Raw genomic sequence first — 27,610 nt, 5'->3', positions numbered from 1 at the left:
AAGCCAGAGCCTGTTTGAAGTGACACAAGTAGCATTTCATATTCACGTTTCATGTATATTTCTTTGCTTGTTATCCTTTATTATTGAGTATCTGATCTGATCTAAAAAAAAATTTAAAAAATCTGCGTAATGCAGATGTAGAGTGCCTACATACGCTATATAAAAGCTTCATTGAACAAAACATAGCTACTTAAAGGTTCAGTGTGTAGGGTTTAGGGGGGTGTATTGGCAGAAATTGAATTTTTTATCATAAATATGTTTTCTTTAGTTTAAAATCGCCTGAAAATAAGAATTGTTGTGTTTTCCTTACTTAAGAATGAGCTTTTTGATGGTGGCAGGTCCTCGTTTACAGAAATCGCCATGTTGTACCACCAGTTTCCTACAGTAGCCCAGAGCAGAAAAAGCAAACACTGGCTAGGGCAATTCACGTTTTTGCATCGACCGTTCTAGTTAAAAGCCGATCTGTGTTGGGCAGCATCAGAAAAACATTGACTTGTAACATGAAACTGTTTTGTTCAATGTTTTTACCATTTTAGATCACTGGGTCTGTTTGTTTTGGAGAAAAAACAGACCTCTGAGTGTAGTTGGCTCCTGATAAAAACCTCCTGAATGTCTGTATCAAAAAAATGTGAGACCAGATTAGATTTTTAAAGAAGAAGGATAAACACACAAAAGCATTTTGAGGGTGAGCCAGCTGTCTCTGACATGCTGAATGGCATTGGAGAAACACAGATTTGTAACAGCAAAAACCAAAAAACTGTTTGTTTTGGAAAGGAAGAGACCTCTGTGGATAATTCAGCTCCTGATTAAAACCTCTTAAACAGTAAACACTAAAAAAATTCTAACTGGGTTGGGAGAAGTTTCAGCTGGTTGTAATGGGCAATTTTAATCACTTCAAAAAAATACAACCTTTGTCATAGTTGTCTTTTCATGTATTTTGTATGATCTAATATATGTCTGTGTCTGAGAGATAGGTGTACTTAGGTGGATCTGTCTGTGACAGGAAGCTTTTGAGAGATTCATACAGCCTGTCTTTATCTCATACATAAACAAACTGAAGCAGAATCTGTTTTCAATCAAAATCAGAACTTCAGAGATATTTAAAAAGATGCTGGGGCAGTGAAAGCTTTCAATTAAAAATAAAAATGAAATTAGATGACATGCACAAAATCCATATTCACTTGATCACCCATAAAGATCCTTGTGAACAAGGCTTAACAATGCAGTTTTTATCCAGATTTTATTCTTATCTCTCACCTTCTATTTCTCGTGTTGTCTTCCTTTCATTGGTATCACTGGACGAAATTCATACTTTTCACCCTTTTACTGCCTTTTTTGCAATTCTTTTCCTATGTTCTACTTTTTCTTTTCCTTCTGCACTCTATTCTGTCCTCACTTTCTACCCGTAGCAAGAAAACCCCATATACAAGAGTCCTGTCAATCAGTTCCAGAACCCAAACTATGGTCGCAGAGCTGCTGTCCTTTAAGTTTGTATTTCTTTTCACTTTCCACTGTGTTTTCCTGCATGATCTATTCAGTATTTACTTTTCTTTATTTCACCTGTCTTTAAAACTATCAAGTTAACTAAATAAGTAGAGAGAGTAATACTGCCCTAATTTGTAAGTAAAAAAAAAAAAAAAGATTGCATGAGTGTGAGTTTGCTCTGACAATACAGCTGAAAAATCACAGAGCCGGTCAGTGTTGGAGGATGTTAAGTTACCTCAGGGCACAAATACCAAAATCTTGCCTGGTGAGTATGAAATGTGTTTCAATATGATGCCTCTTGACATTTGGTGTGTTGTCACAAAAGCATGAGTGTGTGCAGAGTGTGATCTAAATAAATGACGCAAACAGTGAGTGATGACGGAAGTGTGGAACTGCCAGGCCAGAAAAAAAGAGACCAGTATCAGGTAACAACATGACAAGTTGCTTGTTATAAAAAGATATTTTTTCACATTTTTACAAGATGTTTTTCATTACGCCAAGACACTTAGCTTGTTATATCAAGATGTTCTCATGAAAATATATTTCACATTTTTTCCAAGATATTTTTCACATATTTAAAAGATATTTTCACGTTATAACAAGATGTTTTCATGTTACAACAAGAAGATTTTCTTGTTAAGACAAGATGTTTTTAATGAACATATTTTATTTATAACAGTATGTTAATGTTATGATAAAAAAGTCTGTGTTAAATTAAAAGATTTTCCATGTTTTTACACGATATTTTCATGTTATAACAGACCAATATGTTTTCACAAAGATATTTTTCACATTTTCACAAGATATTTTCCAAGTATTTAAAAGATATTTTCATGTTATTTATGATATAATAAGATGTTTTTTTAAAAAAAAATTCAAGATATTTTCATGTTATAACAATATGTTTTTATGTTATAACAAAATAAATCTTGTACCACAAAAAGTCATATTGTAATTACATGAAAATGTATTTTAAAAATGTGAAAAATCTGTCATTATAACAAGAAACTTTTCATGTGTTTACTTGACACTGATCAGTTTTTTTTTTTTGGCCTGGCAGTTCTATACTTCCATTAATGATTAAAAACAATGATTTTTTCAATGATTTGGTGAATGGGCCAGACAAGCTAACAAACACGTTGCATATTGCTTGATTTAGCAATAACATGGCTACAACTTCAATTTTTGTTTTCCAGGGTGAAAATCCAATCTACAAAAGTGCTGTCACGACTGTGGTCAACCCCAAATATGAAGGAAAATGATGGCTTCATAGTTTTTAATGAACTCTGCTATTAAGTATCTGACAACTGCAGTATTGACCGCAGGTTTGGGCTCTGAGGGGAACCTGTGGTGAAATTTATGTCACTTCTTCTTGTTGCTTTACCATAATTATGTACCATATGGCCACTGCATCTGCATTTTTACTAACACTTATGATTTATATGAATTGGTTGTATTTTAGATGTACAGTATACAGTATGTGTATATACTTTTAAGTTGAATATTTGCAAAAGTGATGACATGAAGGTTTTTATTTCCTGCCACAGGACTGGCTCAGGCAGAGGATTTAGCTTTTTTTAACAACACAATGTGGACACAATGGATATGCAATATATCTACAAGATCCTCAGCTTCTGTCTCTTTCACCTCACTGTCTTCTTGTCTCTTTCTGTGCACTGACTTCCTGTGTGTCTCCATGACAGGACCTGAGTTTTAATATGTAAATCGTCAGCCATAGCAGCACATCATGTCAGTGTGTATGTGTATATATATAGAAAACAAATGCAATGGGAAGTATTGAATGATATTTTGCATTAGATTGGACAGTTATGTTGAATCACAGTGCAGTGGTTGTAAATTTTAAACTGCAGCTTAAAAACACATTATATTGCACTCTTATTGAGTACTGTTGTCTATTCTAAAGGAGTACATACACAAGATAACGTTTCTATCAACTGTCATTTGAATTGCTGATATACTATCACAAAGGGACTGTATACCACTTGTTAAAATAATGAAATCTTGGCGATGTTGAACAATCAAAGGATTTATATAGTTATGATACAATTTAAATAATGGAATATTGTTGTATTTGCTAACTGCAGTAACTTTTATTACTCATTCTCAGGTCCTCTCCTGTGTTCTTGTCAAGCGCGCCAAAAATATATTTGTATGTCAGCTTGTTCTGTGTAGCTCATTTGTGTGTCGATTCTGTTGTAGATGTAGAAGACTGAAACAAGAGAATTTGTTTAGATATCACATGAACCACCTCTAAAATGCTTTCACACCCAAATGCCTCTGAAGTACCACACACAAGCCTTTACAGTATTGTTTTCAAAGTGCCTTTTATTTCAATGTTTTTTTCCCAATGCTGTTTGAGTTATTTATTAAATAAAGTACAAAAACTCTCTGTGTCTTTCTGTGTAGCTAACAATAAGATGAACTCTTTTGGACTGATTTATTTTGAATTTTTTATCATTATTTAGGTGTGGGTCTCCAGTTTTTTGTAATTTCAGGATTTTAACCAGGACCAGGAAACATCATCACATTTTACTGATTCCGGCTTCCTCACACTGGCTACCTGCTTTTTTGTGTGATTATTTTTTTCTCATCTTATCCATTTTTATTATATTTTTACTATGTCTGGTTCTTAATTCATTTTGTTCCCTCTTTGTTTTCATATTGTTTTTATTGTTAAGTACTTTGCAACTGTGTTTTGAAAAGTTTATTTTATTATTATAGCACTGGACCAGAAACAGGAATAATGACACATTGGATCTGGTGGCTAAAGGCATAATTTGGTGTTTCAAAGATCATCTCTGCTGAAACTGAGACAGTTATTCAAATTGAAATAACAATGACTTCATACATAATTCAAGAATGAAGCATAACATCCATTACATGTCCTTCCATGGTTTGCCTCGTGGATGGTCACAAGTGCTTTTCTCTAATAAATGTTTATTGATAGACTTCATACAGAGAATGGAGTATTGGGCTGTACTGAATGAAGAGCCATGTTTGAAGAAATGTTTCATCCAAACCAGGGAGAAATATGGAGACAAACTGGACTTACACCAGCCCACTACATTGATTTTATGAAGACAAAATAAAACATACAGTAGCAGTAATAACAATTGTAGATATCAACAATTGCTTTTTTACTAGTCACAATTCCAAGCCAGCATTTCCATAATGTAATTTTGAATAGTTGCATTTCTAATTAATAATGTTAATAACTCAAAATTCTTCGGTCAAAATGACAGTTCTTGATCTCAGCAATGTCTTTTTTTTTTTTTTTTACCTTGGGGAGCCTGCCAAGTACTGGCTCTTTCAAATAAAATATGAAGTATTACAAGCATACTGTATAATAGTAACAGCAGTAGTCAAAAAGTGTGAACTCTATGTACAGTATCATTGTAACCGTTTGTAACAGTAACAACCAAAATGTATTAAAAAAAACAGGAATCTGGGAAAACAATTATAAAATGCATATTAGGGACTGTTCTTTATTTGTCAAAGGAGGTGGGTGGCTGGGGTGTGAACTTGTTTTTGTTTTGTGTATTTGGTTTTTTACCCTTCCTGAAGCTACAGATATTTTTCCTTGAGTCCCCCTGAGAGACTAGGAAAATGCGTTACCCTCCCTCCACCATAAATTAGATGTTACCCTTTGATGTTGGAAAGTGAAATTGACGAACAAAATCCTAGAATTTATTTATTTATTTTAATTTTGTCGTACATACTGGTTAGGTAATGCAAAGGTTTTATTTGGCAAATTTTTAAATGAGACATGTAGACTAAGGTGATTTTGATTTCTCTCTGGTGGAAGCCCTCCTCGCACAAAATGTGTTCAAGATCAGAAAATCTAAAAATCCAGAAAATTCATGTTTTTACAGTATCTGGCTATGATAAATTATGTCATTTTGGCTTTCTTTTTTTTTAAATAGAAAACATACATTTGGAAGGTGTGTTTTATTTAAAAAATGCTGTAAAATAAATACAAATTACAGCCAAAACGTTAAGTTGCATATCCCTCCCCTAAGCCAAAATAAAAAAGCAATAGTGTCTGCTTTGTTATGTAATCATCAAGATAAAGTCAGCTGATCTATATGCCAAGCGGAAGTACCAAAAAGTCATACCGGATATGGTTGGAGTGAGTCTTCTTACCGACAAGACACTGCCAAACTATCTCTGCAGCAGGCTGTAAACAGCAACGGTTACTCAGGAGCGCCGTCTTGAACAGGCTTTTTAGCCTTTTATCTAGAGTAACACCACTCACTGTACAAGGAAAATGGAAGACGATACACTAACAACGCTGAAAATATTGATAATAGGAGAAAGTGGTGTTGGGAAGTCCAGGTAAGCTGGAGTTATCTCCGAGAAAATGATGTCGTGGCTCATGCTAACGGTAGCTAGCTAGCGTTAGCTTAGCAGCAAACCAGATATTTAGAGGTTCAAAGATATCACGGAATTTTCAAACAATGTAGATGACTCGACTGTGGTTGTCCTCTTCTTTATTTAAAATAAACAGGTCACACCGACGTTATTAGCTAAAATAAGGCTTGTGGTGTGCCTGCTGCTAAGCAAACCTTAGCTAGCTGACAGTAGCTGTAAGTGTGACATCATATTTGTTCACGTGTGACACAGTTGGTTGAATATGTTGCAATCGAGACCACCTTTCCACACCGTCATCAAGGCTACATTTACCAAAGGCGATTACAACATCTGTATGTTAGTGATTTAAGGTATTGATGGACAGTTACAGTGCTGTGGAAAATTGTTATGCTCATGCCAAAGCCATACCTTGTGTAAAATATTATTTACTGTATTTTTCTAGTCTGTCCGAGATATGTGGTTCACACATCACATAGATATAACAGCACATGTCTAAATTAGGGGTGGGAATCACCAGACCCCATGACACAATTTTATCACAACACTTAAGTCACAATACAATATTATTGTGATTCTTAATGTTTTGCGATATGCTGAGTATTGTGACAATATATGTTGTTATTAATTTAATTTTTAAAAAAGCAAATGATGTCCTTAAAGGAAAACTTTGTCAACATCTGTTTTATCAGACAACATACATTTTTCAGCCTGTGTAACACACTTCAAAAATGCTTATTGCAGTAGATTGTATGTAGTATGCTGGAAAAGCAGTTGATTTTGTTATTTTAGTAGGCTTCCAAAACTTAAACCCTTTGAACTCTCCCATAGAAATGGTCACCAGTGCCTGAATTGGTATTTTTTACCTATTGTGATGTAATTTACTGAGTATCTTAAACTATTTCATGTTCCTGAAATCTGTGCAACCTAAGCTGAAACCTAAGCTTTTTTATTTTATTTTATTTTATTTTTTTTAGATTTTACAGATAAAAAACATAAAACATATTGATCCAAAAGATTTTTTAAAGATTTTTATTTTGTCTTTTGCCAGTATTTGATGGGACAACATTAGGATAAAAGGGGGAAAGAGAGGGGGAATGACACGCAGCAAAGGGTCTCACGGTGGGATTGAACCAGCAGCAGTTTTAGCAAGGACACAGCCTTTGTACATCGGTGTTCATTCAATCCTCTGCAATGTGGCGCCATGACGTCATTACGAGCGTACAATGTGATGACACAGAAGACAGAAGCCATAGCGTTTTGCTGCAAGAGAATCAATTTTCTACCTGATGTGGTTCTTATTTTAGATCAATATATATCCAGGAGTATGCAAACAACGATCTCCCACAACTCTCAAGGGAAAATTCTGGTGTAAATACAGTGATAAACCAAGTTCTGTTGCAAAAAGAATGAAAGTTCTAGCTAGTATTGTTCTTATTTTAGATCTGATTAAACAGAATCATGCAAAGCACTGATCTCTTGCTGCAGTGGCCGGGAAGTCAGTTTGTAAAGAGTTAATTTGTATTCATAATGTTAATAACTTGTATAATGATTATAAAAAAAACTTTATGTCCGTGTAATTTTTATTACAATTTGATATTGCCATGCAAAGAAATCACGATACTATGCCGTATCCATTTTCCCCCTTCCCTAAGTCCTAGTTTGTCCAAGATTAAGTGGTTTACACATCATTATGTGTACAGCACATGTTTATATAGGATATTTTAATTTAAGGAGTCATGATTAAGAAAGCTTAGCCTCTGTAGAAGGACTTAAGAGCTGTATAGCTCATACCACACAGTTAAGTTGGCCATTACGTGGTAATCAGGGATCCTTGTTAGCAACCACAAATCAGCCTAATACTCAAAGCACAGTATAATGTTTTTACCAACATCAGTCTGGCAGTATGCATTGTGTAGTATGCCAACAGAGAGCCTGGTCAGGTCTGCTGGTCTCCGAGACTGTGGTCCAGACTGCATGAAAGAATCCTGATAGCCAGCCTGAGCCATCAACCATCACATTGCAAACTATGGTATCGAGTGCAGCGTGCCTTCCATAGTCGTAGCACGGTACATGGGTAATGAGCTGCCCAAAGCTTTATGTAAGCCTTTTGACAAGTGAACTGTCTGGCCAAAAAAAAAAAAAAAAAAACATCTTTCCCCTCAGACTGATGACCAAGCCTCCGGTTCTGTAAACACAAAAAAAGTAACATGAACCACAAAAGGGTGCAGGGATATTTATGTAGCAATCACAAGACAGGGATCTTCAGCTTGATCAAAAAAAGAGGTTGAATGTTAAAGGGATTTAAGAATACTCTTCACTTTGGATCAGCCAGTTGTTAGCCTAGAAGGTTGTAAATAATCTCAAATGTTTGTAGTAAATAATTTACTTAACATCCCAGAATGTCAGCAGTAATGATTCCACGGTGTCAGTCGCAACTTTTACTTTACTGTCAACTTATTCATTATTTTTGATAGTATCTTATTCAGATCATATAAGAAATATTACATTAGAGGTTATACAACTATTACCAACAAAATGAAAGATATTATCAAAATGTTGAGAGGGAATTAACTCTCAAAATAATACGCTTTTTGCGACTGTTGTTTCCTGTTTCCATGGAAATACACAAGTAATAACTGGAAAGCAATCAGTCACATTAATAGAATCTTATATGTAATGAAACCTAGTTTACCACTGCAACAAGTAGGTCAAACTTTAGCAATGACCTAGCAACAGATATATTTTCTAGTTCCTGTTGAGTCTGCCGGCCAATTAGGGCTTATACTTTCTACAGATCATGGGGTTTCCCCAATTAAATAAAAATGCCTCATATAAACACAATGACGAAGATATCTACTGAAAAAATGTAATTTTACTTCATAGTTTAGCTACTACATCCACAAACTTTACTTGTTACTTTTTTTAAGCTAACAGCTGCTGTGTCACTGGCACAGCTGATGGAGGATGCCAAACAATTACAAAAACTCCAGAGCATGTTTAAGTCCAAAGGTCAAAATGTGTGAAAAAGATGAATGTGATCATTGGTAGAACTCACAACATGTTATTTAACAAAATGTTCTGCTTCAATTCAAATTTAGTGGTGTTTCGTCTTTCAAAAACAATTTTTTTACTGCAGTCACAGTCACTTGGCCTGTGTCAGTTTTGTAGCAACACCCATATTTCCCATCATACCTAGATCTGGACTGAGTGGTTTTTAGTTTGCAGTGGAGTTTGCTGTTTTATGTTCCAAATCACAAATGTAACTTTTTGTAAGTATTTATAATGTGTTTGTTCAAACATGGTAGTTTTTGTTGGTTAATGTTAGCCTATAGGTTACACCCATTAGTGAGCTGGCTGTTACTTTTCATCATTTCAGCTCATCAGCATTTTTATCGACCCTTCCCACATTGTGCAACATATATCCATTGATACTGCTCTGAAATTATCTCTGTGCCCTGCCTGATTATATAATATCTGCAAGTGCAGTGGTTAAGAAATGGCAGAGTAATATTTTTAGTGATGAGGAGAGTGTGCTACCATGCTAATTTGACCACATACTTTAAGGCTCGTTGACCAATCAGATTGCTCAGTTGGAACTACTTGTTGTATAACTCTTTATTGTACCACACAGCTGTAATTTAAATCTTGGGGCTCTGCCTGTTTGAGTTTTACGGTAGAAATGTGTTTCCTTTTTCACATTTTCGCCTGGTAGTTTGCTTACTGTGATGGCAGCTTTGTATTGACTGAGCACAGAGGAGGGACTGACTTAATGCCAACACCATAACATAGACCTAGGTCTGCTTATATTTCCAGAGTTTCGTGGCCAGCTGTACCGTACGCTGCTTGCTAGTGCATCATCGAGGCCAAGGGCGTTGTTTCCAGAATGCAATTTTGTATTATTATTAAATAGGCTTTTGCTTAATACAATAAACAAATTCAGACCGTGATTAGTTTCAAATGTCATGATCTGCATTATCCTGATCCAGTTGTGCTATTGTCAAGTAGGCACAGTGACTGGACTAATTGTTGAACAGCGCACAGATATTTAATTTGTTTCCGTGCAATCTGTAGAAGCCCTTAAATCATCAGGGAGATGTCTGCCTGGCAGGGAATACACAAGTTTCATTTTACCTGAACAAATGACCTACACAGAACACATTTCTAACTTGGCTGTCTCTGAGCACAGCTCATCGGCTGCGTGGACCTCAGACAAACACTTATTGCTCCAGCATCCCTCCTGATGGCCCATCAGGAAAAATAAGAGAATTATGCTCGGGTCAAGGGAAAGGAGTGAGCTTATCCCCATCATCAGTGCTGTGATTAAGGCCTTTGCACTTGATTAGTCATAGTTAAGAAATGAACCTTGTCCTCCTGACTGCAATCTAACAGTGATATCATCGTATATGCATAATGTGAGTGAAGGACAAATTGATCAATAAAAAGAAATAGAGATACAGAATTCAACAAGTCTGGTGCTGCAGGACAGGTAATGTGAAACGAGCAAATTGAAATCTGAGCCCAGACCAAAAGCCTGCCCAACCTGTGTGGAATAGAATTACTGAAAAAAGCCATTCTGATATGTTTGTTAGTGATTTATTCCGAGTCTTAATGTAATCATTTCCTGTTTTTTCTGTCAACAGCCTCCTCTTGAGATTCACCGATGACACATTTGACCCAGAGCAAGCAGCAACAATAGGTGAGTAACGCATGAGCTCACATCACAAAATAGTATCATAAAAATAAGGATTAGCGCATCAGGAAGTCGTGGCAACTGCAAGACGAGTCAGTATGAGCCACAAAGTAGGGCTGGGTGATAAAATGATTACGATAATTATCTCAATATTATTTTCCTTGATAGTGATATAATAAATGTCAAATAAATCCTCCACAAAATAAACCATCCACACACCTATTAAGCAAGGGCGGTTATGTGCCTTAAACGCCGGATACCTGCCATTAACCAGAGGAAGAAGAAGGTGTTACCAGCCACCTTTCACCTGCCACTAATAAGCACAGCAACATTATATTTGTTACAACATTCAACAAGCACGTTAAGTTATTTTTAGCATAATTGTTTTTACCATGCATAACATCCCACTGTGATTGAATTGGCCACACAACGTTACTTACAGTAACTCTACAGTCAACTCATCCAATGCTAACACTAAGTGAGCAAGTTAACATGAATGACTAACTGATTTTTTTTGTACATGACAAAACGTCTCTAAAGATAATGTGAATAAAATTATAATACATTTCCTCTTTTGTAAACATGATGTCTATCTCAGTCATTTCGGTTTGACTTTCACTGCTACTTAACAATGTCATCATTGTCCATCTTTTGTGATTGTTTTGATGAGAGCCATAAAATCTACCTTTACAAAGATATTAATGTTCAGTTTTGATTGAACCTGTCAGACAATTCTAAATTTAACTGTATGTTTGTTATTGATGTTGTAGTTTCTAGTTGTGTTGAACTCGACTGCATTATATCAAGAGTTGTTTCTAATGTTTTGCCCATCTCATTCACAAACATGAGGGGTCACGATTATGAGAAGCACATTTCAGTATAATACAGGCCAGCATAACACCACCACTAATTACAGCAATAACACATGGTTAAATTATCACCTCTCTATCTCTCAGCAAGTCTTAACAAATACTGGCCATCATGAGCTTTATAAAGGTGAAATATGAGGCAGAGGTGTTGTACTGGATTAAATTAGGTTGCGTAGGTGTACCTAATAAATTGACCAAGATGTGTATGTTAATAAAAAATATGTATATTTAAATAACACTAAGTTTTTAAAAAAACATAATAGGTGAAAATACCCCTGAAGCCTAAATACCAAAGCTCATTTGATCTGTAAAAACATTTGTGCTGGCCAATATATTTTCTGAAGTTGGAGTTTTTAAGAACTATACATGACTACTGAGCTGAAGGATATAGGGAAATAATCTAATTGCAATTTATGATTTTGAATGCATTTTTTAAAAGTTCCTTATCTTCCTCTATACTGTTTTTGCCATTAAAAAAAAAATCTTGCTGATCTCCTATCGGTAGCAGTTTTGTAATAAATCACACAAACTTAAGTGCACACTGACTATGGCTCTACCTCTCAAGCCTTGTTGTGAACATGTTTGTTGTTTCTGCTTCAGCCTCAGATTGCGACCATGACATTGGTAATCTCTTCAGGGCCAATCCCCCTCACTTTTCCAACAGCTGGGAAGCAGGACACGGCTTCTTTAATTAGTCTCGATGAGCTGCAGCATTTATTCCTGTACAGAAATACATGTAGATTTGGTACCTCTTGATAACTTACTAAATCACTCACATCTTCTCTGCCTTAATTGCCAAAAGCTGTTTGTTGTGAGCACATCCACCCTCATCCACCCTCTTTTCATCCCGCTCAACCACTCTCTCGGTATGCACACATTACGCTTCTCTTACGGCAGTGCGGTATGTAAACAACATGGCTTGCACTTAAACCTGGCCTTGGCTATTTTCAGCAAGTAGTGCGAGCATCAAAGCTTGTCCGTGGTGTGTTAGGCTCTCTACCACTCTCACTCCTATATGTCACGTGGAGCAGAAGACAGTATACTGTATGTGCACATGAAGCCCACAGGGCCAGGTGTTTCCAGCCCTCTGGTTGGTTAGATTATGTCGCAGATTTGAATAAAAGTAATTTTTAAGACCTACTATAGACAACAAAGACTACCACATTTAGTAAAATAGACAAACTGTTCTTCATTCTGCCTCTTGGTTGTCTTTAGGCTCAACTGAGGCTGCTGGCAGATCTTTACAAAACAATCCACAGACAGAACCCTTGTGATCTGCTCCAAGACCAGAATTGGCTCAATCACCACGCTCGCGTCTTGTGTCAATTACACAGCCAGTATTTATTGCAAATAATTTAAATCAGAAATTGAAAGTCAAAGGATTTTTTTTTCATACTGGAATCAAAGTCAAGCTGAGGTCACCGTACAGAAATTTGGTCTGTTAGAAGATCTGCTACAAGAAGGTATGAATACTTGGCGAGCTGGAAGTAAAAGTTACCACGATACCACACACTCTCACAGCCGCGGAGCTCTTTGATTTATTTCAAACTAAATGAGAAGTTTGGGAAAAAAATACCCCGCAGAAGACCAGGCTATCCATCTTATCCAGTGAAATTCTGAACTTAGTGGTACATTATGTTTTTTGAAAAGTAGATTTTTTTTTTCAAAATTCCAGTGAATCTGCAAATGATATCATCTTTTTTTTTTATGGCTTAAATCATTCGATGAACCAAGGACACGCCTGCTGCATTTTCAGCTGTCCTTGAGACTGTAACGACCTTAATGGGTTTACATTCATTAAAACATTCAACATGTCAAGATTTATAATCTTAATGATGAGTCTGGATGTAGAATTTATTTTGTACAGTAACTATTGTGATCTTTGTGAAGAGCTCACAATGCTGTCATTGTTAAAATAAGGAAAAGCACAGATTCCAGGAGAGGTTGAAACAGTTAAACACTATTTTTTTTTCCAAGGTCAAGTCATGGATCTCTGCTGTTTCACTTGGCCAGCTGGGAATCTTTGCCAAACAGATGTCTTTATTGGAGTTGAGCCTCCCTCATTGACTCAGGTTCCCTCATTCAGACAGAAATCACATTTAATCTGGCATCTCTTGATCTCAGTTAATCTATGGTGTTTTCATCCATGCCACCTCAAGTAGTTCAACTGAGGTTTTCCCCCTGTGACAATAAGTTGATCAGTACACTATCACATTAGCACACAGTGTATTGATGGTATTAAATAGGAGATTATCACTGCAACACTCAACACTCAAGCCATGTTTTAGTCCTTTCATAAACTCATCACCTTGGCGCCTGCTGACAGCTGCATGCTGGGATTCTTGTAGTGTTGCATCCTAACATGAAAGGCTTTCTGAGGTCTTGTCAGCAGTAGTGGCATATTGTTGTGATATTACAAATACATGCGTCACTGTATGTTTTCGGGGAAAGGCCTGTCTGAAGAGAGACTTCTCCGGGTCCAGGGAAATGTTTAGCGTAAACTCATCCCCACATGCATCTGGCAACAGTATCTGAGCAACCCTGCTGGACTCGTGGAAGAGCTAGCTGTTATGATTGACTGTGTGAACAGACTGTATATTAGTGTGTGTGGTACACACACTGTATGTCATATATCCTCAGCCTGCCTTAATGTCCCTTTTTCTCCTCCTCTGTTTTGGCTTCAAACCAAATTCCCCTCCCCAGCCCCAGATGTAAAAACAAGCTCAACAAAAGTGTACATTTCCCTGGTAAATCTGTCAGTGGATATGTCATCCAGACACTGCACGCTCTGCACGCTGAGACACTGCACAAAGGCAATAGAGGAGATTTACTTGTTGAGGAGAAGGGGGACAAAATTGTTTTTTTCATGTAAATGTCTGGTTCTTTTGGGCGTTCTCAAAGCCATTTCACAAGTGGAGAATTTTTATATTTTAATGGAGACCTGTATTAGTTTCAGTTTAGGACTTTTAAACAACACAAGATCCCTCTGTCTTGCGTATACACACACAGGCACACCATAATGGGCATAATGCCAATCTGAAAAGCTGGGGTTAGCAGAAGTTCAGAGACAATGCAGTCAGTGTGTGGTGGTGTCCCCTCTCTAGATTGGGACTTTTTTTGCAGGTCATTGAAGGCAGTGCAGGTGAAAATTAGTGCAAGTGAAACTCTTCTCATGTCCTTTTTTTTCCAGCAGCAGTTTGTGAAGCTTGTGTTGGATCTGTTGATCCGGTCAGAGCTGATCAACTCAGATCAGATTGATGGATAAAAGAAGGAGCTGCTGCAGAGCCAAGTGAATGAAAAATCCTAGACCCAGCACAATTAATAATTTTCACTTTCACTGTGCCTGGCGCTTTAGGCTCTGATAGTGTGTTGCAATGCATAACCAGACAGTATATATACTCCAATAACACTCCAAATGAACTTTCCAGCTCAAAAAACACAAAATCAATACATGATGGCAAATGACTTGATTTGATTTGATCATTGCAGGCTGCCACAAAGAAATGTATGTGTGGGAAACCCTGCAATGTGTAGTGTGTATGGTTTGACAATTCAGCATCAATAATTATAGCCGTGTTATAATATTCCTGACATTAAATGGCACAACCTGCAAGAGTCACCACATCAGCTGAAGCAGGATGAGGTCATCATGACATCCCTTTTAACTTAGTGGTTTTGGTAGTCGGCTAATCTTCTGTGCCTTCTTTTTTGTGTGTTTTGTATTGCCCTTGGGATACACCTTGTGACCTCTCTGAAAAAAAAATAAATTTTACTTACTTTTCATTGCCTAGGTGTTGACTTCAAAGTGAAGACCATAACTGTGGACGGTAACAAGGCAAAGCTGGCAATATGGGTAAGTGTCAAACTCTGTTTACTCCGTCAACTCTGCCCCGTTCACAAGTCCCAGTGAAACTGAGGTTAGAGCATCTTCAGCTGCTGTATTATGATGAATTTCTCAGTGAAAAAGAATGGTGAACAATTACAAGAGGGATTTAAATCCAATCATTTGGACCGCTAAAAACACAGTTTTAGTTTGTGCACACAGTTTAGCAGGATACGGAGTCACAGTAGACTGCTGGCTCCACACACACCTCCCTCTCTGTACGATGAGGAGGAGGACAAGAGAGAGAGGGAAAAAGATTTTGCTAACTGATATCCAAACACATCTCTCTCCATCTTGCTCTTTTAGCTACAACCACAAACGGTGAAGAGTGGGTTTATATGTAGTGACCGACAGTTCACTTGGATTCCACACATTCATTTCCAAAAAAATTAAAAAGGCAAACTCTATGCTGGCAATAACATGAAGAACTTTTTAAAATTTATGCAAAGAAATATTTTTACCACTATATAAATCCCTGGTGAGATCAGATCAGGAAGTTGTAAATTCTGCCTGGTGTGTTATAAAATAAAATATGTAGAAAACACTGAGACAGTTCAGAGAAGAACTACCGAACTAATTTAACGTCTGCAAGAGATGTTATGTAAAGAGAGATTAAGAGAATTACTCTTACCAACTCTAGCACAGAGGAGCGACAGAGGTGACATGTAAGGTTGTTCACAGAATATATGATATTTCTGATGAGGCTGTCATCCACTTTTGGGATAATAGATGAACTGATAAAAAATATTTTTCACAAAGGTTTTTCTCAGTAAATAGAAAAAAGCCTGTGCACACTTAATTCAGTTTAAGCATGCAAAAAGAGCTTCCAAAGGATGTAAAGCATTGCTGGTCAACAAAGGACATTTTGTGTAATTGTAAAGCTGATTTGTGATCTTTGTGTAATTATTGTTATTTTAAACATATATATTGTGGTATAGTTTTGTTGTTTGGTTTGCTTGTTGTAGTCGGTGGAGTGGAAGATTTACATTGTATACCAGAAATGTTCATTCAGTTTTATTAGATTAAATTACCAGTTTGGTACTAGTCACCAAAGGTATTATTTCATTGGATTAACTTTTGCAAATGCACCTGAGCACAGCATGAGTCATTAAACATTTAAATTTTCATTTTTCTTGGTTTTATGGAACAAAAAAAGATTGGGTTATGATGTAAAAATGCTCTGATAGTTTTTTTTACTATGTGTGTGGTTTATTACAAGAGATAGATGATAGATTAACAAAATTGTTAAAAAAAAAATTAAAAAGTGTTTTTCATATCACTGGGTCTTGTAGTAAAACACATCAAACAAAAAAGTGGCTCTTCTCTGTCAGAGGAGATAGATTCACTATCAAACTCCTCCATGACTCCAACCAGTCTATTCTCTCAAGTGGCCAGAAGATGGCGCTTATGTAACACCATTTTGTCGCTACGTGCTCATTGAGGGACACAGAGGAGTCGGCCTTGTTGTTTATGTCTGTCTGCCCTCGTTTTCCTTCTGTCTGAGCCACCAGTTTTCCCTGCGAGTGTGTCCAGTGATACCGAGCTGCTTGTGTTTTGCAGGACACTGCAGGACAGGAGCGCTTCCGAACCCTGACGCCTAGTTACTACCGTGGTGCCCAGGGAGTCATACTGGGTAAGCTGTTGGCGCCATTATTACTCAAGCACCTGCGTGTATGTGTGTGTATGTGTGTGTGTGTGTGTGTGCCCCTCTTTACTTTAGAGTCAGGCCCCTGGTTGTAAAGAAAGTGATGGCTTTTCATCCTGTGACCCACACACACACACACACACGCACACACTCTTGCCTCTCTCTCTCTGGTAGTTAGTTTATACCCATAAGTCAGACTCCTCATATGGACATGCATGTACAGCATGTATACACACACACAGGAACTAAGTTAAACCTTTAAAACAGACTTCCTCTGCAGCTTATGGTTTTTGACCACTCTAATGATATATCGAAACACAGGGTGCCTTGCTATAGCTCTGGGATTATGAGAGCTCCCCGTGTGATACTATCACAAGGCTTCAACTCCTTTGATTTTATCAACCATGTGTTTTTACTTTTTTTATTTTATCCTTATTTTTTAAATATCTCAGAAATATTACAATTAAAGTGTTATGAGGTCTGTTTTTCACTAAAAAAAAAAATGTTTTTAAATTCAAGCCCTCTTAGACATAATCACTCTTAAAAACATTGTTTTATTTAATCTTTCTATTAGGTCTTGTATTTGTACATAAAACTATTGTTGATGCAAAACAGTACCATGATAATGCTGATATAATTATTCCCATGCTGCAAAAATATCCTATCGTATCCTGGATTTAGAGATGGAAAAATCTAGAAACAACGCCTTTCCTCCAACCTTACCCGTGACCTAAACTATCATCAACTTATCTGGGAAATGTACAACGTGCGTGTGTTATCCTTCATTCTTAGCGTGTCTTGTTGATGTGGTTTGGCGCAGTGTATGATGTCACACGGCGAGAAACCTTTGCCAAGCTTGACAACTGGCTCAACGAGCTCGAGACGTACTGTACAAGGAACGACCTCGTGAAAATGCTTGTGGGGAATAAAATTGATAAGGTAAGGATGTTTTTGGTTGTGTATAAAATGTTGGTGAAGTTGAAGTTGTTGGACTGGAGAGAAGCAGTGCATGATGATTTTTTCTTTTAAATTCAGCTTGTCCCATACAGTGCTAATCTGTTCTTCAAAATAAATGTACTATTTTTGAATGACCTTAATATCCACTTTTTGGACAGTTATTAAAATTGTTTTTTCTGTATCTACAGATGTAAAATAAACAGATATGTAGTAACTTTGTATAAACATAAATACACCCAACAGTAAAATAAATTGCCAAAAATAAGTATCTTTAAAAATAAAATTCCGCTTACAGCCAGTTGACAAATTACAGAACTAAACGACCGTGGCAGACCCACTTTCATATTTCTGGCAGCTGCTCCTTTACCAGGATACCAGAATCAGTCAGTGGGGATAAAAATGCCCACTAAGTACAGCATTATGAATTTATTGTGTCCTGTTCTTCGTCTGCAAAAATCACTTTTCCCTCCCTGCTCCGTGACGACCACAGTAGCTGACAGCTCCGCCCGGCAGACCTCAAATAAGCCATTACCTCTCTTTTGTTTTAGGAAAACCACGAGCTAGACAGGGCCGAAGGACTGAAGTTTGCAAGAAAACATTCCATGCTTTTTATAGGTAAGTCAGGAGGATTCCCTACTCCACAAAGACCTGCTGGGCATGAGTTACAGCAGACTGCTACACGGGGGGAAACAGCTTTTGAAATAACTATCATGCTTGCCGAGGAATGCTTGCATAGTTCTATTAATAAAACAGGCTTCGTATATCATCTTCCATGTGCTCTTGTTTTCCCTTCATTTTTTCAGATTTGTCAGTTTAGGAATTATGAAAAGAGTTGAAGTGACCTGCACTTCACCTGGTTTTTATCTTTATCAAAGACAAAAAGTTGTTAGTTGTTTTTTTGTTGAAATGAAAAGATTTCACTCTGATCTCTCTCCTAATATATTAAGTCTGATTTGCTTTTTTTTAAAAGATGCATTTCCTTATGCTATGGTCATTACTGCTTCATAATGTTGCTGGATATCATCATGTTGTGTAGCCGGTGTTGACGATATCCCCTTATAACCTCTTAAGGTTTGCTATTAGTGTCTGGGGATGACACTTATTGTCGAGACATTTTCCACCACTCGCCCTTTCACTCTGGGAGCGCAGCACATGATGACATCAAGATGCAGGCATTAACAGTCGCTGTATCTGTATCTCATCTCCTTTCCTTCCTTCTCTTTTAATCCACTTGATTTTTCTTTTCCCTTGTTTTTCCTCACTCTCTTTCCCCTGTATCTGTCCCTTCACCCTTCTGGTTGCTGCCTGTATTTTCATTCTTCGTTTTTCCCTCTTTATTTTTGGACTCTTTGCATATATAATATTGAAATCCAGGAGGTTCTAGGATCCCTCTGTGTAAACATAATCGGTACAAACACTCATTCAGTCAAACTCATTAATTGGCAAATGGAGGACTGACAGAAATACAGGAGTATTTAAGTCTGAAAGAATATTTGAGTATCTATGTATATGCTTGAGTACCCATTTAGCAGTAGTATGCCCTGTATGTCCAATTTACACAGTGTTTTATCACAAGCAAATGTTCTGCACCTGTCATAGATAATATTTCATGTTTTTACTGTGTTTCTCCTATTGTTTCTATTTAGTGCTTTTACTGAAGTGTGTGGTTTAACTCAACAATTTCACAATTTTCTCCCAAGGAAGACAAATAAAGTAACCTTGAACCTTAATTTGGTTCTTCCAGAGGCGAGCGCTAAAACCAGGGACGGCGTTCAGTGTGCTTTCGAGGAGCTGGTGGAGAAAATCATCCAGACTCCCGGCTTATGGCAGAGCGAGAACCACGGCAGAGGAGTCCAGCTCACCGACGAAGACGCGGGAGGCGGAAGCTGCGGGGGCTACTGCTCCCTGGTCTAGACAACACACACAGACATATTCACACACATATGTTCAAACATACATGTGAATACCACACACAGTGCCACACAAGCATACACACAAACACACTTGAAAGAACAGTCCGCCCCCCCCCCACCCTCCCACTGTGTGCTGTCCTGAGCTGAGCTCCCTCCTCAGGCATTAAGGTGAGGTCCAACTGTCTCCCCTCTGTTAAGCCGTAAGGGTTGACCGTCCACACACACACACATACACACACACACACACACTTCCTGTGTTCACACAGATTTTTTGCACACTTTCTAATAACAATGCTGCGCTAAAATGCAGCTCAGCCTTCCTCTTAATAGAATTTGAGTGACTTTTTCTCTCTGTTTTGTTATGACTTAAAAGTTTTTCGCAGTTTCGGGTCCTTGGCCAAAATATTAACCATTCTCACTTCATATGTTAGATTTTATTAAAGCAGTGCAGTGAAATGAGTCCAAAAGTCGAAACCAAAGTTTGTCAGGCATATGGCTTAGTTTCTGAAATATGATAATGAGAATGGAAAAACAGTTTTGATCAAGGGTTCCTTTGTCGTCTCCAGCATGCTTATTGTCCTCGGAGCACCTTGCCTTAGAAAGCACATGTGTATCATTGCAGGGCCGACTTTTTCTCCAGTGTTTGTCTTTCTTCTGCTCTGTCCCGTGCTTGATCCCAATGCTGCCCGCAGACTCTTATGAACATTATGCTGCTTATGGAGAAGCTTATCAAGCCAAGCCATCTTGTACTCCATCTCACCACTCTCAGTCAAAAGGCTTGGATCATGTGTCTCTGTTGTCCACACAACTGCCTCATTTTCGTCAGAATATAATAGAGTTACCAACTGTCTGGAATGATGTTTTACGACTTTTATTGACTTGGACTTCAAACTTTTGGTGTGTTTTTGAAGAGCGCATAAATCAAAGAGATTGGCACCAGCAAGCTTTCCACTGGGTGCCGAAGAAGAGGGAACCTCTTAAAATTGCACGCCTTTTGTTGTAACGAGTTGCTTTAATGGAGTGCGACCTACTGGCACTCCCTCACTCAGACAGATAATATCAGTAATAACACCACTATGGTTTTTCATATAGATCCCTTTGACTGGACAGAGACAAAGGAAAAGTGTTCAATATTAGACAGGGCAGTGAGTCATAAGGGTGTTTCCACTGAATTTGGAAAATCAAAGCAAAAGCTGTGTGTTCCACACTGCTAATGGATTTCACAGTACTCCTATCTCTGTATTTATTTGAGAAGCAGTTATAGATGTGCTTTTGCCCTGACCTCTGGCCATGTTTGTAGTATGCGAGTGCTGGTGTGTGTTCCGGGAAATTCTGGGAAATGTAGTTCTGAGAGTTTGATCTTGTAACAGGGATGGTGAAAATGACATGGATACAAGCATGTCTTATCACAATTTTTTTTAATCTCTTTTTAATTGCATGGGAAACTCTGCGTGCCATTTATTTGTATTTGTTTGTCAAAGTGAATGGCCTCCACGGGCTATTTACTATAAACACTTTAACTTATATTTAGCTGGAAGTAAAAAATTGCGTACCATTTGGATTTAATGGTATAATAAAACAAAAAGGAACTAGGCTCTTACTTACTTAACTAGTATAGCTGTCTTTTTTGTCTTCAGAAATATGTTGAAACATGTAAATTGTGTGTATTTTTGGAATTTGGTGGGAGAATTCCTGTATGAATTGTAAAGCTGAATGTATACATATTTCACTACAAACCGCCCTATGTATTACACTAAATAAAATTCTTTTTTTAAGCAAACATAAGTGAAGATGTGGGCGTTAATCCTAGTTCAAGCTGTAACATCTGCAGCTCCGCTGTATAACGATAAAGAGTAAGTCTTCTTTTAGTAATGGCTTTAATGCCCAAGTCTTTGCTGTCATTAACTTTGCTGTCATGGTTGCCATGTTGGAAATGTCGCTGTTAGGTGATGGGTTTTTCACTCCGCGCCCTCCACATTCCTCTGTCCCCAGAATGAAGACTTGTGTTTAAACAGTGTCCGAGGAACCCACAGACCCCAGACGTGTGATCTATCTAAATCATCTTTTTGGCAGACTTCTCAGGAAACACAACCACAGCCATAACTCACTCTACCAGTGCTTTAACTGGGATGTGCATAATTCCTGGGCGATTATGAAAGGGTCGGGGCTGGCAGTGAGAGCGAGGACTCTTCCCCTTGTAGCGTATCTCTCATCTCCTGCCGCAGTCCAGGCAGCCGTCTGGAAATATGTCTCAGTCAAACAACAACGGAGGCATACAGCGTGATAATGCCTTCATGTGGTCCAACCATGTGCTGAGCTGTAGCGCTGCTGTTTCCTCATGCCTACACTGGAAAAACATCAGGGGCTGAGCCGATGGATTCAGTATTTTCTGAGAATCACTCCTAAAGTTTGTCGATTCACATTCCTTTTACAGCCAAATCTTGAGAAGTAGGGCAGTGTGTAGTAGCTTTCCAAAAAAATAGCCTTCAATACCCTTTAAAAACTAAACACTGATTCTTATTTGCTACACTGGAAATGTCATTTAATGCAGAACTGACTCCAATTTTGCTACCTGTGGTAGCATAGCAATAACAAAAAACTGCAAGGAAGTTGCTGTTGTGGAGACGAGGGAAGGACTAAACACTCTTCTACACTTCCAGATTTAAAAATACGCCAAACTCCCAGAACCCTCTCATCCTGCCCCACCTTGTTGCCTCTGTAGCCTCTGTGCAGCTCTGCAGGGGCTGCCTGATGGACTGCTTTCTGTCTTGCTGTCTGTGTCTGAGCATGCAGCCAGGCGCAAAGCTAACAGAGCAGATCTGGCTCTCATTAACACAGTCTTGTCTCCCTGCTCCTCCTCTGCCTGTCGCAGCGGCGGGCCGTATGGATTAGTGCTCAGACGAGCCCCTCAGGAGAGCAGTCATGCTGTCATGTGTAAAAATGTTACGAGACGTCGGGCATCGTTTCATAAGGTGTTGGGTTTCCAGACGTCACTCACTTTGTCATGCTCATTGCCGGTTTGCTATCAGGTAATTGTTTTGCCATGCTGGCTTATAAGAGAAAAGAAGAGAGTGAAAAGGTGATTGGAAAGATCATCCTCTGCCAAAACCGCCTGAATTGTATATTCTGGTGAGAAGCTAATATGTTTGCCATAAGGTCAGGGCTGTGATAATGAGAAGGTGATAGGACTGGGTGACACAGCTGTTGGACTCGGGAGTCGGGGCTGGCTGGGCTTCCAGGAGGGAGCGCAGGGAGCAGTTCTGAAGTTCGGTATCTTGCTTAAGGGCACTTTGTTAGTGCCAAGTAGGCAAACTGGCACCTTTGCAGCTGCCAGTCCACACTCCATACTAGGTCTTTGTGGGTTTTAAAATGGCAACCCTTCAGCTCCCAAGCTAAGCCCCCAGGGACTGAGCTACTGCCCTCTAGAATAGGGGTCCGCAAGCCCATCTGGACCTGATGAGCCTCGACACAGCTGATTCGTACCAGGCTCATTTTCCTTCTCTCTTTTCATTGTGCCATTCATTCTTCCCGTTGAGAGAGACTTTATTGATTATTTAAATCTCCAGACACATTGAAAGGAGCAGGCAGGATCTGATGTTAATTTCCATCCTCGTTTAAGTACTGTTCATGCACCCCATGCAGCTCAAAAAGGGCAACCTTCTTTATTAATTTACTTTTTTCGCTATTGCTCCTTTGCCTGAGTCCACCACTGGGTAACACTGAGGTGCAGCAGGCTTTCTCTGAGTTCACTTTGACAGAGTTGTTCAACAAGAGTTCAGTGACCTCATCTCTTGGGGTTGAACCTTTATTAACATGATCAAACCTTACTTTCCTTTCTCTTTATAAAACCTTCCTTGTCGTGGGTGAAAAGACTCAGAGGCACCTGTAGGTCTGCATACTGTTTCATTGTTTACGTTTTGAGGTGAGGTAGAGAAAAATGCCCCCTTGCTCCTGCGCTTTACTTCCTTTAAAGCCAAGCTCTGGCCTCTCTTAGGTTACTCTCTGAGCACCAGAAGACTGTGAGGTAATGACCGGCATGCCCAGAAATGATGGCTCTGTCACTGCAGGTGGAAACACTTTGATTATGTGGAACCTTGTGTTTACATTGTTGCACCCGTTTGCATTTAGACCCTTTGACATTTCATCAGGCAATGGGAGCGTCCCGTTTCAAGACTCTGATCTGTTTTGAGCTGTGCGACCTGCTGTAGGCCTTAGGTCCTTTGGGTTACAGAGAAGTCAGTCAACCCCCATTCTCTTGACTCGCTGTGACAATCCTTGAACCTTCCTGTGTGGGCCAGGTAGTATTTTTATATGAAATAATATTTCAGTGAAGAAGACTACCTGAATGGTTGTAGTATTAAATAAACAGAGTAAAAACATCTTTCAGAGGAAGTCCTATCCTAGTCCTAGGAATTTCTATGGATTCTATCAACACATAGGCTTACCTACATCCTCAGAAGCAGTGGGCCTGTATGTATACCCATCAATCACACCAGACCCGCATAATTTAATAAGAACAGGCCCCAGGTAAGCAGGAAACCTCTATCCTTGTTTGGTGTGAACTTCTGGCCTCAGATCCATGTAAGTCAATTCAGCTAGTAATAGAGCTCTAATTGAGTTTCCTTATATTTGATACTCTGTCAATCTAATTTAAACCTAAATGATTGTATTGTAACCCACTCTTGTTATTTTCAAAAACACAGAGCCCTGTGTACAGGCCCTAAAGAAAGCGGGAGACAGGGACTCCTCGCCCTGGAAGAGAAAACTCCCCTCACAGTGGGGGTTGCTTTTATCCCGGCCTCAGGTTACTGTTGCAATAAGCACAAGGTCTGCAAACACACCAGCAGTAGGGACACTGCTACCCAGTCGAAACAAAATGGAAGGATGAGTAACTTCATTCATCATCTCACCACCCATAATTCCCCTTGTTCACGGTGCTCCCATCCCCATGTGGCATATCTCTGGCCACACGCCGCCTCTCCTTCTCGGATTCCGCGGCCCTGTCGTCATTCAGTGTCAGGACGCCCAGCCGGATCTCACCCATGCTACCGGTACAACATGGAAGCAAATACCCATGTACTCAGGCCATCGGCTTCTATAATAAACTAATCACTTTGTGTCAACATGGGATGGGTGTAAGCTTTCCACATGCCTCAAACACTTTCATAGACTTGACACATGCTTCTACGCCTGTGCTTTGCTCGCAGTGGAAAAAAAATCCACATTAATAAACTCCCTTTTGGGTGAGATGATTGGCATGTATAGAAACAAATTCATTATTTTGTATAAATAATCTGGTCCCTGTGTTGTAATTGCGCTGCTTATTTTTCTTTGCCAAGCTGATCTCGATTTTGGGGTTGGACCAGAGAATTTGTTGTAAACCACCAAGTCTAAAGACCCCAATTTCACTGACTTTGAAGAGACAAGGAGGTCTGGACGGCCCTGGAAGATCCGTTGTTTCTTCCTAGAAGCTGTTTTTTTTTTTTGCAGTATAGCTGAGTTAAAGGAAAGAGTTCAGAAATTGAACCTCATGGCACTAGGTCTTGCAGGATCTTCTTGACGCCTTAATCTGATTACAGGTCCACACCAGTGGGTTTTTTCCTGTCCATTTGCAGTCCTTTGTGCCTTGGATGTAACCCAAGTTTAGGTTTATTAGTGCAAACCACAGGAAGCTCAAGCTCTTTGACTGTATGGTGGACAATTGAATTTGAAAACACAAAGTCAACCTCTACCTCTCCCAGCCTCCCACCAGCAAGCTAAAGTCAAATAAAGCTCTCTCCAAGGACATCATACTCGGGTCACACAAACACTTCACATGTATGTGGGTTTCATTTGCTTCAGACGGCGTGTATCCACTCTCCACTTTGTCGCAGGATTCCCTTACAATCAGATTATATGGAATAACAGAGGCGTGACAAGTGTTTTGTAATCACATAGCTCGCAAGAGGCGTTTAGCAGGGTTCAAGCGCTGGCACTTCTGTCTGCCTAATGGCCTGACAGAGGATGCTGTTTGATCTCTGGTTACTCAAAGCTACTTAAAGATCAAGAAATGAGGAGGCAGGTTTTTAAATGGAGCTTTGTCAAGATTGTCCTTGTCAGCGTGGCCCAAAGTGCAAGGCAGTTCAGCTTTATTTTCATGCTGAAGAGAGAAAAAACACCAGTCAGAAGCTACTGTAAGGACATAGTTGCTAGGATGACTTTAACATTTAGGGGGGACTTCTTAAGGTGCTGTTTCTTTTTTCCTCTATAATGTGGAGGTTTAGCTGATTTATTGACATTAAATAAGTTTGGTTTTATAAATGTAAGTTTTGCTTTATAAATAAAATCTAACTTTGGGAACAGAGAGATGACTGGTTTGCTCTGTGAATCACAATCAAATGTAGGTCATGAAATAGTATTGGGTGCTCATGGAAGACGGGAAACAACAGTACAAAACGAGAGGGTTGATGGGTAGATGTTTTTTTAATTTAGATGTTAGAGGAAACTGACCCTTTAGATGCTTCAGACTTGCTATTCAGATGTGCATGCATTTATGTCTGCCTGCATACATTCATGCACTGTTTTTGTCACTGTGTCTGTGTGTGAAAGCAGTGGAGTGTAATGGTAGCTACAGTACTGTGGCGGTTATTTTGTCTACACCTCACCACCTCCAGTTGCAGTATGGCTTATGTTATTATCCTGCTGAGATCCAGCTTGTCTTAACTGCAAGCAGCACTGTCTGTAGACGCTCTCTTCTCTCCTCTCCTGCTTTACACCAGCTTTTACAAACACTGTGCCCAGAGTGGGTTTGTAATCAGAAACCTCCACCCCAGTGCTGCCTTGTGCCCTCCTGGGGCTGTGAACAGATAGTGTAACAGTGGTGTGTGGGTGTAGCATGATTTTGCTTCCCCACAGTTCCAATCTTGGGTTCTCGCTCACAGGGCCCGGAGCGGCTCCCAAATTTACGGTGCTGGATGCCGGGGCTTGGCCTCCCAGCAGGCAGCAGTGCTGCTCTCAAATATTTACATTCATCCAATCAAGCAGCAGACAGTAGCACACATATATATATTTCAATGAGGTCATGAGCTGCCATTCATCCATCCATAACCACCTCCACTGTGTGAATATCAAGGACTAGCTCATGTCTCCAGTGTAGAACAGACTTGTTACATTGTTTAAGATTTTCTGTCCGCTTTGTTCCCCTTCTAGTCAAACATTGACATAGCTAGAGGTCCTGCTGTGCTCCAAAATGGAGAAATATGCTTGTTCACTTGCTTGCATAGTTACATGGTGGAATTGGAACCTCTGTCATTTCTGTAGAATAAATATGACGTTACAACCAAGATTAGCACCTCTAAAGCTCATAATTAACCTGTCTTTTTATCTTTTTATAATGGGCTACAGGGGGCCAGGCTATGGCTATGTCCTCATTGCAATCTTAATGCCAAGCTAACTAGCTGCTGGCTGTAACCTGTAACCAATAGACAGGTATGACAGTGTTACCAGTCCTGTCATCTAAGTTTCGCCAAGAAAGGCCCTGTCTTGAGCCAGTGTTTTGTCCATTCTGGGCTTCTGTAGAAACAATATGGCAGAGTCCATAAAAGCTCCATATGTAGATATAAAGGGCTCATTCTAAGGAAACAAAAACACGACAATTTTTATTTGCGAGTGATTATACACTCATGAAAAGACATTTCGTTGTTCCTGTACTCTATGTACAACCTCTTGTTTCAGACACTTTTTTGTTTCAGTACTTAACTTTTATATTGTCTGCTTAAACACAAACCAAATGGGCCA

General features: G+C 38.9%; 2 protein-coding genes across 4 annotated transcripts in view; both read left to right on the top strand.

Annotated features, from left to right (window-relative positions):
- The window catches only part of itgb1a (integrin, beta 1a), a 41,811-nt gene extending 37,916 nt beyond the window's left edge, over positions 1-3,895 (top strand). For 2 of the 3 annotated variants that reach the window (XM_088071859.1, XM_042510192.2), the window contains exons 16-17: positions 1,410-1,487; positions 2,682-3,895. In XM_088071859.1, coding sequence (XP_087927985.1) covers positions 1,410-1,487 — 78 coding nt within the window. In that variant the 3' untranslated portion in view covers positions 2,682-3,895. The remainder of the gene's footprint in view (positions 1-1,409; positions 1,488-2,681) is intronic. The other variant, XM_088071860.1, reaches the window with a different exon arrangement.
- Positions 3,896-5,628: 1,733 nt separating this feature from the next.
- On the top strand, positions 5,629-21,619 carry rab18a (RAB18A, member RAS oncogene family). Its single transcript, XM_042510801.2, has 7 exons — positions 5,629-5,841; positions 10,518-10,573; positions 15,228-15,289; positions 16,880-16,952; positions 17,785-17,903; positions 18,470-18,536; positions 19,666-21,619. The coding sequence occupies exons 1-7, from the start codon at positions 5,774-5,776 to the stop codon at positions 19,833-19,835; spliced, it is 615 nt and encodes a 204-aa protein (XP_042366735.1). The 5' UTR covers positions 5,629-5,773; the 3' UTR covers positions 19,836-21,619.
- Positions 21,620-27,610: the final 5,991 nt, after the last annotated feature.

This window comes from Plectropomus leopardus, chromosome 21 (assembly GCF_026936395.1).
Source record: "Plectropomus leopardus strain MGB_pleo_1.0 chromosome 21, ASM2693639v1, whole genome shotgun sequence".
Taxonomy (NCBI): domain Eukaryota; kingdom Metazoa; phylum Chordata; class Actinopteri; order Perciformes; family Serranidae; genus Plectropomus; species Plectropomus leopardus.
The sequence above is the reverse complement of the archived record's forward strand: the minus strand, read 5'-3'. Positions and strand labels throughout refer to the sequence as shown.